The following is a 10,485-nucleotide window of genomic DNA, read 5'->3' as shown; positions in this document are numbered from 1 at the left end:
GCAAGACAGTGAAACTTTTGTCTTCATGACAAACGTTTCCTTGGCAGCAATATCATGACCCCATTTGTGACTTTGACCACTTTCAGGGGACTTGCTGTACTGATGAATCATTTTTAGTAGGTAATCAATTTCAATGAAAATGGTGCAACACTTCAACAACTTTTTGTCTAAAATACTACTGGCTCCTATACCCTGACAAGGAAGGCCACAGTACTTTAGTAGTATACTGCCATTTGGTCTTGCTAAATATAGGATTTTTAAAGGAGCAATTGGGTTTCTAGGAATTACTATAAAGATGATCTTACTAGTGATGTCATAGTCCTTCTTAACATAGAATCAAGCCCAGGAGTGTCATAGACATTAACCCACAGCACGACCAGTGTCATCCCACTCCTCTGCCTGTTAATCTGCAGTGTGTGCTGCAAAGGATTTCATGTAACTTTAAAACACATGGGAGCATTTCTTTCCTTCACTAATATATGGATTACTTAATGTATTCCATTGGAAATTATGTGTTTTGGAATATATGTCATGTTTGAGCTGTGCCTCAATGAAAGGGTCATTGCATGCACTGGTTACTTGTGTTTTTATATGGCTGATTTGTTAGTATCACTAATTGTTTCATAATTGTCTCCGAATCAGTGAGCTGTACTTTAATACTCTGCAGGGATAATTACATCTATTAGGTTCCTACGACAAAGCAGAGAAACTCTGGCAGGTGGGATGAAGCCTTGGTCTGCAGGAAGTTCCACATTAAAACTGAGAGAAAGCTTTAAGAGCAGGGGAAGCACTTAACCGATGGCTTTAATCACCACAAGAATGTTACTAAAGCACTTCATTTGCAGCATGTGACAGAGCCGCATCAGAAGTTAATCACACATTATTAGGAGCACTGCAGAGATAACTTTCCATGACAGTATGAGGGGTGGAGACAATGAGCCTTATAAAGAAATTGAAAGGGAAAGTTAGGAGGCAAGAGGCTGTGAGTCAGCTTGCTTGATTTCATTCGTATCCTTGTTTACAGAAGCAAATTAGGGGATCTATAAACAGTGAGACAAAAGAGAAGCTTTAAACTTCAAGATCCAATAAATATTAAATAGAAATCGCTCTTTTGAAGACTGATAATGCCATATGTACAGCCAATGTGTCAGTCTTTTCTCCTTAAAATATTTTCTTTTTGCTCTTATTTCATAGACATTTGCCTGAATAGAATCAGTTTTTTACACTGTGTGTCATCAGAGATGCTCATTGTATGTTTTTTAACTGCTGGGTAACGAGTCCTAAAAATGCTGCTTGTCTCATGACCTTTTCATGTTTGTTTATCTTAGAAGCCCATTGTGAAGTTTTGCATGTATGTATCTCCTGTGTGATTTTGCTTGTGATTGTGTGTTTTATAAGCACCCCCCCCCCCCCCATGTGTTGTCTGTTTGTGGTCCACAGGTCCTCCGCTGCATTGTTCATCCGCCTCCTCCTCCACCCCTGTTGAGAAACTCCCATTCCCTCCCCCTACCCTTGCAGCCAATGAGAGCCAGGGAGAGTTGCTAGGTAACTGTGCGCCTCAGCAAGCCCGGGACTCTGACTCTGAGGATGAGTTTGGCCCTGGTTCATTCTTAGTTAAAACTGGCTCAGGGAACCTGTATCCTCCTGCTACTGGAACTGCCCATGGTGAGTTGGTCTTCAAACTACTGTTGCTTTCAAGAGGTTAGCCTACCCCTGGGCATGTTGTTTAGGTTGCAGAGATTCACAATATTGTGCCCCTTGTTTGTAGTCATAAGAGAGTTGAAATCCTTGAACCAATATGTTGCCCTTGGAAGTTCACAGCATTGTGAACCGAGGATTGCAGAGCTTATGCCTTTATTCAAAGGCAGAAATTATTTTGGTTAAGGAAGTGTTTTGTCACACAAGCATTGGTCTATACCTTTTTGTACCTATGAAATGTCATGTCTCAACTGAGTTACTAAAGATAATTGTAAAAGATACAAAATATAAATAACGGTCTACCATTTCTAGATATATAACATTGTTAACAGCATCTTAAAGGACTTTACACAAATCAGTGTTGAATGTCCTATGAAAATAAAACATTTATACATTGCCAAAGTCATTACCAAACAGTCTTGTTCAAAGTTATTTTTGAACTGGATGTCTTTATAGCTATAATGTAGGAGAAACTTCTAATTATATTTTTCACAAATACATTTAATACATGAATTCTCATGACAATCAGTCTATGCTGCGGTTGACTTCACTCAGGTCTCAATTTGTCAAGGCTGTCAGAATCAATTTTACTCACAGCTTTCAGTTTGGTCCTCAAAGATTGTTTCTTCTTTCATCTCAAGGGCAAGATGTTTTACTATTATTATAATAAGATACAGTCTTCTTTTCTAATCATACAGTATAGCCGTCCTTTAGACTGTCAGAAATGTAATTATATATACATACTGTAGCAGAATATTTTCTTGCAATTGTCTCCGATGCATTGGAAACCCATCAAGTTCATGTGACCACCAAGGTTTGCTTTGTTAGTGCAGTGCCATGGAACGGCCTGAATTCCCCCACATCTAGACAGCACACACACCATTTTGATTTTTCAGAATTCAGTTTTATCTCTGCTGTACAACATTATTGTATTGTATGTTTTTTTTTCTTAGGGTAAAATGATATTTTAGATTTTAGATAAAACTCTATGTCCAGAAAAAAGGAATATATATCCCGTTGCACTGTCATAGTCCGCAATGAATGTTATACTTGCAGTACCTTTCTTTAATACTTGTATGTTCCCCTCAAGCAATGAGTATGTCTGCAGAGTTAACTATTATATGATACTTTAACGAAGTACGTTCATGTCTTATAACTAAACAGCTCTTCTCCCACTGGCCAGACATAGTCAAAACAATATAAAATGGTTTAAATAATTGATCAGGCTTTACAAGTTAACTACCCGTAGGCTGGGATTACATCAAACTCTAAAGTGCCCCAGCTGCCTGGAACAGCTCAGAAAGCCAAGAGAATGAGTTATTAATCTTTCTGAAAATCTCCCCCTAATTCCTCAGCAGTGAGGTGCTGGTCACCCAGCAGTGACATGGCCAGGCTAAAATGGAGACAGAGGGATGGGAGGACGCCCTTTAGTGCAGCAGCAGATTTGTCTTGTAACAATGACTCTGATTTGCATAGGTACAGCATTAAGGTTGCCCTACGGCTGTCAGCAAGGGGTGGTGGAGAAACAGAGAGAAATACGCCCCCAGCCCTGCAGCTACCAATTATCTGGGGTCTTTATTAGATTCCAGTAAAGTAACATGCTGTAGCATGTTGATCTATGGTCTCTGCCAGCGGCTTTAGGTCCTTCAGCAGTTCTCAGTTACTGTATGCCTTCTGTCTTCAAAAGTGCCAGAACTCCACACAACAATTGCACTCATCTGCTTTCATGACCTTTTAACCCCTTTTGTAGTTTCATGTAAATAAGCTGTAAATTATGCAAATTGATCTTGCTTAGAATTCTTATTTGTCATTTTTCATTGTTTGGCCACTGTATTTGCAAAGTCTTTGACAGCCCATGGAGCCAATTACAATAAGAAAGAGAGACTCCTCTATTTGTTCACTTAAACCATCTAATGAGCCGTATAAGTCCATTCCAAGCTCTCTCATGCATTTTCCAGGTTGTATACGAATGAATTAACAGTCTTGCTGGTTTCGTTTATTCTTATTCATCTTATTTGCCTTAAATTAATTTTCATCTTCCACTCCGATGTAATAAGGGCCAGGCTTTGAGTGGACATGCCCCTCCATTTTTGTCTTAAGCTGAAATTTACTTGAATTTAATGAAGAAGTGACTCCACAGATTCAGCCATGCAAATCCACCAAAACCCTAACTTTAGTTTTTTCAAACAAAATGTTGCTTTTTGACCATAATTCTATATGGGGCGTCAGGTGGCTGAGCGGTGAGGGAAGCGGGCTAGTAATCTGAAGGTTGCCAGTTCGATTCCTGGTCATGCCATATGACGTTGTGTCCTTGGGCAAGGCACTTCACCCTACCTGCCTCGAAGAGAATGTCCCTGTACTTACTGTAAGTCGCTCTGGATAAGAGTGTCTGCTAAATGACTAAATGTAATGTAATGTATTTTTGGTACAAGCACAGTATGTCTGGTTATTGTAGAGAGCTACCTATGAGTGCAAAAACTATTTATGAAGTCTAAACTATAGACACATCCAGAATATCAAATGAGACCTGTATGATCCACAGGTCAGTCATTGTAGATGCACCCAAAATATTTGGTTCACCATGCACCTTACTCTGTAAAAGAGGAATTATCAACTTATGGTCAACATTGAGTTCACATATTGCGCAAGTGAAAAAGAGGTTTGGAATAGATTTATTTTCCATAGAATCTTCCAAGACGACTTGTTTTTCGACCTTGCGTTGGTTCACATGGAGCCAGGGAGCCTGTTATGTTGACAAGGCTGCTTTCTGATGCACTCAGTACTTTTTTGAAGCATGTGTTTCACTGTGGCCCCTGGCTTTCTCGCAGGGCCCTCTTCCCGGGGAGAGTGCCAGCGGGAGCTCACTGCCATGCTGAGATCCAGATCTGAAACACAGCATCCTCCTTGTATTAGCATCTTTTAATGCAAAGCAGCATGTGGCCTGGCTACTGCTGGCCTTTAATATGGCATGGTCTCTGGATAGAGGGACAGCATAACACCTCCTCACAGCTGACCAAGCAAGAAGTGGCTGTAAGACCGTGGCTGGCCTGTGCATCAATTCCATTAAGCAGGGCAATAAGCAATAAGCAAATTGCTTAATCATCTTCCTTGTCACCAGGGAGGGAACAAATTTAGTTAAGAGGTCACCCCAAATGAAATTTAGCCACAGACACTTTGAGTGAGAAAGTGATCAATATTGTGTGTATATATACATACATACATATGTATGTATGAACAGCATATGAATCTGTAAGCTATATCTTTTTTGATTTTAGATATAATTTTAAAAATAGAAAAGAGTTGAAGCCAGGTTTTTTTTGTTATGTGAATACACTGGAAACAAATGTGTATCTTTTCTATTTACCCAGCTGCTCATCAGGGCATGGAGACCTTGGTTGATGAAATTTGCATGCTTCCAATGTGCATCTCTTTACAGAGGCTCATAGATGCATTACTTTGAGAACCATGTAAATTGTAATCCATCTGACTGAATTGTAATTGTATACCTTTTTGACAAATAGACATTCAAAACAAAATACAGGCAACTACTTGACATTTAGCTACATGCCATGCAGAGACACAGAACCAATTTCATTTTGGTAGAAGAGACCATACTATTAAGATGTGTGTGGCCCTTTGAAGAGTTTTAAAATGGATGCCTATTTTCTGTCACAATGTACTAGTATAGATATTATCTTTCAACCTTTCAATTGTCTATATTCTGAGTTCACAATTCAATTATCTGTGACATGTGATGTGCCGGATCTGCCTTCTCATTTTGCCTTCTACAAATGAATCCTGTTAAAGCCGATTGTGTTACTGGGTGGGTCTACCACTCAAACGTAGAGTGGGGGGCTGGAAACAGCATAGCACTGCCTCCATCACACATTTCTTGATGATTTTGATAGACAAATTCCATTCAGCTGGAAATGGTGTTCCTGTTACTTGTCTGATGCTTTGTACTAGTGATCAGCTTTTAACGATCTGTCTATAGTGGATAGCTTTTGATTCATTCTATATTGAATCACTCACACCTCAGTGCTTTGATCAGGTGTCCAGGGCATGCCATATCACTTTACCACATGGGGTGTGACAATCTATGCTCTTGAATTCAACCACTGTCTTGTAGTCATTAGACACCCTGGCCAGTGCTGACAAGGAGCTGTGCTTTTGGAAGTAACCAGTCTGCTCTCCCTCTCTGTGGACTGAGGAAAGAACATGGTGGTGCAGATGTACAGGTGTTAAACACACTGTAAATAGACAAGGAAAGTCTTTGTATTGCCTTGTGTAGATTTCATTTTGTTTAGAAAGAAGTTTTTGATTTGAATGTTTTGCACTGCTGCTTGTTACTGCTCATCTATTATTTACATTATTAGGAATCAGTTTCAACCAAGGGATTGATGGATTTGTACTATCCTTTGGATAACTAATACTGCCCTCTAAAGTAACCCAATAGATAGTTCCTGAGTCCTGAGAGAATGATAAAGCAGAATTTTCCATTGACTGAGCCCAAACTAATTGTTTAATATATCTCTGAGATTATTAATGCTGATTTTACATGTTGGATCTGTAAAATAGAATGCTGTAATCAGTTATTTGCACTTTAGATGTCAGTTGTCAAACTTTTACAAATATAATTCTATTCGATTTTAGACGTACTATTGTAAATTATATGTTGTTATTGTTAACTGACAACTGCCTGACAATCTGTTTTACAGTTGTCTCTTCAGACTACCACCATACTGTTACATAGCAATGCATGTTTCCCAAAGGGTGTACCCTGGCTAAGGAATTGAATTAAATTAACTTTTATTACTTCTCTATGAATAGCTGTGAGGGATAACCAATGTATGTTGGAGAACAACAGAGCAGATATTTCTCAGGGTGTATCTTCCGACATGACCTCTATCCTGCATGCCATCTAAGTTCAGGCTATTGTAGCTAAATTCCCCTTTTCAATCCTTGTCTGATAACAAATTAATCTCCCTTTCTTGCCAATTTCGTTGTGCAAAGCAGGTCAATAGAAAACCATTTACTTTTGGCCTTTCTTTGGATACTGGTGAATCTTTGTTGCTGAATCACCAGATCTGTAAGGGAGGTTCTGCCATGCTCTTTGTCTCAAGGACTGCCATGTTTCTTGTCTTTTGTTCGTTTCCACCAACAATAAATCTGCTTCTCTGCCGCGCTGTATCAGCTTTTTTCTATTAACCTGGCTGTTATAGGGCCATGGTTGAAGCACATGTGGCCACTGCCTCAACACTATATTGCCCATCCTCCTTAAGGTGGATTCAGGAAGTAGAAAATGTTCTAAATCATAACGTATGATGCTTACAGTACTATGTTATGTGTGTTAAGTTGGGACACTTGGATATCAGAGTACTGTTCAGAACAGATTTCTCATAATTAGAGGTTCTTACTCAGCAACTGAATAATTCCCTTACTCATGTGCATTTGTATTTGTTTACAGAGTAATCCATGTATAAAGAGGATAATGTTATTGTCTGTATAGGGTGTTTTTAATACAGTAATCAGTATCTATTTGTTAATAGGTATTGGGATTTGGGTTCAGACAGCACGGTGGTCATGAACTAAGCTCCAGTCAGTTTTCCCCAGGCCCATGGTATTCTTATTGCAGAATTGGAGGGGTTTGGGTACAATTCATAGCAGGATTGTGGAAAAGTTTCTTTGCCACTTGTCAAAGCAAGGGACAAGTGATACAGCGCTGTTCCTAAAGAGTTTTGGTTTGTGGTACCTCTTTTACCTGCTGTAAAATGTGATTACCATGCTTCAAAGATGCACACGCATCTTTAAGTCCTTTAGATGAGAATGTGTATTTCCTCTCACTGTTAATGGTCGATCAATCTAACTGTTTCAAACACTTCCAAATTAAATGCTGTTATAGAAAATGTGTAGAATCTCATTGTAAAGCATACAACTGTTAAACAGTTCAGCGTGAGACAATTTAGCAAGGATTTGACACTTTGGATTCGGTTGCTGTGTTGTGCCATCCTGTCACTATGTCTGGTTATTTTCTCTCGACCCTAAAAGAGTGAAGTGGGTTCACTCTGTGTACTATAAGAAGGAGTGTGCTGTTGTCTAAATGAAGCTTGTATTGGCCCTGGCCATGTGCTCGATGGGCCTGCTTTGTTCTATTCAAGGCCGACATCCTGCTAGTCTGTTTATATGACTAGGCTTACGGACACATGTTGATATATCGATAAACTCTGTCTCAATGAAAAATAACCTGTGGAACTGTTTTAAGCTTGACTGGTTCAAGCAGCCAATAATGAATTACTGAGCTGAAAGAAAATAAGACCTCATCATATCTTCGTTGCGCTCCCCTGTAAATTGTCATTTTATTTTGAGGATATCTGTGAAATGAAGAATTGTTGATAGCGAGAGCACGTCATCCCCATGTGAAGACGTGAGAATATTGATTGAAAAACGACTACTGTGAAAATAAATTGATATTGAGTGTGCAACTTCTTTATCATGTCAAGAACAGGGCAGTATCAGATGAGGCTGACAGTAAGACCAGGGACCTGTAATCTTATACATCTTTGGTCTGATCTACTTCCCTAAAATGCTATGACAGTGACAGTGGTGAACATATGAGGAAATAAATGTATGACAAAAACAACAGGGAAGACCAACTTGGCGCTGTCAGTTGATCATTGGAATGAATTTCAAAGAGGTTGACTGTAGTAATCTAATACATCTGATAATGACAGATTGTCGCCCGTGCCGATAGCTAATGTTGTTTGTGAGAATATACCTGCCAAAAATGACACATCCCATTCAATGTTCTTTCGGGCACGGGAAATATGAGCGTTTACTGGTGACAGAAAAGGGCAGCTCAGGAGCACCTGTGATGAAACAAAGCCAGGTAGCTGTCGCTTTCACAAACAGGTCTGCATGTAATTCTCTTCACACACGGTGTCTTATCAGACGAGACTTTCTCACACAGACATGGAGCATCTGCGACAGGAAACAAGTTGAATTAGGAGATGTAATTTTTGGGGGGTCTCATTGTATTTCTTCTGTCTGTTGAGAAGTCTTTTAAACAATACTCTGTGTGACTACAACAAAATAAGACAACCATTGTTATAAAAATACAACAGTAGATACATATAATAAACATAGTCCTCTAATCAAAATAAAATACATGAAAACCAGGTAACACTAACAAACCATGGTCACCAACAGCCTCTCACATCTGCCTCTCTGTGACATTACAAAAAACAGCTAAAATTATTCACATGTTTATGATTATGTTTCTTGTTTCAGACGGTGCATTTCAAAACCACTCCAGGCTGCGGACACCCCCTCTCCCGCTCTCCCACTCTCACTCGCCCAATCACCAGCACCATGCGGCCTCCATCAACTCTTTGAACAGGGGCAACTACACACCCCGCAGCAACCCCAGCCCTGCCCCCACGGACAGTTCTGCCCCACCAGAGGGACCAGTCGGTGGGCAAGAGTCTGGCAGCGCCCAGGATAACTGGCTGCTCAACAGTAACATCCCCCTGGAGACCAGGTACTGTAGAACCGAGAGAGAGAGAGAGAGAGAGAGAGAGAGAGAGGGAGAGAGAGAGAGAGAGAGAGAGAGAGACAGGGAGAGAGAGAGAGAGAGACAGGGAGAGAGAGAGAGAGAGGAGAGAGAGAGAGAGAGAGAGAGAGAGAGAGAGAGAGAGAGGAGAGAGAGAGAGAGAGAGAGAGAGAGACAGAGGAGAGAGAGAGAGGAGAGAGAGAGGAGAGAGAGAGAGCGAGGAGAGAGAGAGAGAGAGAGAGAGAGAGAGACCTGTCCTGGGATGTAGCTCACCTAACACCACCACCCAGCTTAGTGAATGACATCATATGTGGCCCTCTGTTGAACCAAGTTGTTGCTATTGGATGCAGCTTATCTTTTTTTTGTTTGTTCCATGTTGAATTACTATACTGTTACTGGGGCATGAAAGGAAAATATCCCTGTGAGCGGGAATGGCCGACTGTACAGTACAGTACATACTGTATAACATGATTTATTGAGAAACAAGAGAAAATGTTGCATTTTTGTTTAAAAGTTAGCAATCTTGTCAACGCAATCCTGTCAGTAACGACTCTATGGAATTTGGTCTACTGTGTAATTAAAATCAGGGTGGAGCTTTAAATAAAACTACATTCAATTACCAAAGAGCAGGCTGCATATATATATATAGAGAGAGATATTAGATGGGAGAGATTTAGATATATAGATATGTGGTAGAAGTTATTTTTAAGTCAAAAGCAAAGTTTTTCATTGCCAGGTATCTGACTTAATTAGTCAAATCAAGCTCCAGATCTCCTGTCTGCTTCTCCTCCACAATCAGTGATGCGGTCCAGTCAACAGGAAAATGATCGTTAATTTCAGTTGGTGGATGGACAGTTAGTGGCGTAATGAATGATTAAACGTTCTATGGCTCCAGAGTTAATCCCATACAGGTATTCCCAGTGGAGCAAAGAAACAGATGGCAAGAAGAGAGGATTTGCAACAGGAGATAGTGCTGCAGAATCCATATAAATTAGGAACGGACAAGGATGAGAAAAAAATATCAATTATTAGAATTCCACAGATAAAACTGAAACCATTAGTAATATCCACAAGGGCCCTGAAACATCGCCTGTCACTTCAACTTAGTTAATAGCAATATAATGGCCTTCTCCCCTCACTTTTGTGAAATAGAATGCCCCTGATAAATCCCTTGCTTGATGGGCTTATCCAAGCTGGTGGATGGAGGGGTGCCAGGAGTTGGCCTCTATTTCGACAGC

General features: G+C 40.1%; 2 protein-coding genes across 2 annotated transcripts in view; one reads left to right on the top strand and one right to left on the bottom strand.

Annotated features, from left to right (window-relative positions):
- lpar6a (lysophosphatidic acid receptor 6a) overlaps positions 1-10,485 on the bottom strand; it is a 281,763-nt gene that overhangs the window by 153,165 nt on the left and 118,113 nt on the right. The window lies entirely within an intron of this gene.
- The window catches only part of tenm4 (teneurin transmembrane protein 4), a 108,095-nt gene that overhangs the window by 29,998 nt on the left and 67,612 nt on the right, over positions 1-10,485 (top strand). The window contains exons 4-5 of the mRNA XM_062472826.1: positions 1,441-1,665; positions 8,986-9,235. Coding sequence (XP_062328810.1) covers positions 1,441-1,665; positions 8,986-9,235 — 475 coding nt within the window. The remainder of the gene's footprint in view (positions 1-1,440; positions 1,666-8,985; positions 9,236-10,485) is intronic.

This window comes from Osmerus eperlanus, chromosome 11 (assembly GCF_963692335.1).
Source record: "Osmerus eperlanus chromosome 11, fOsmEpe2.1, whole genome shotgun sequence".
NCBI classification, from domain to species: Eukaryota; Metazoa; Chordata; class Actinopteri; order Osmeriformes; family Osmeridae; genus Osmerus; species Osmerus eperlanus.
Note: the sequence above shows the minus strand (reverse complement) of the source record. Positions and strands in the feature narration are given on the sequence as shown.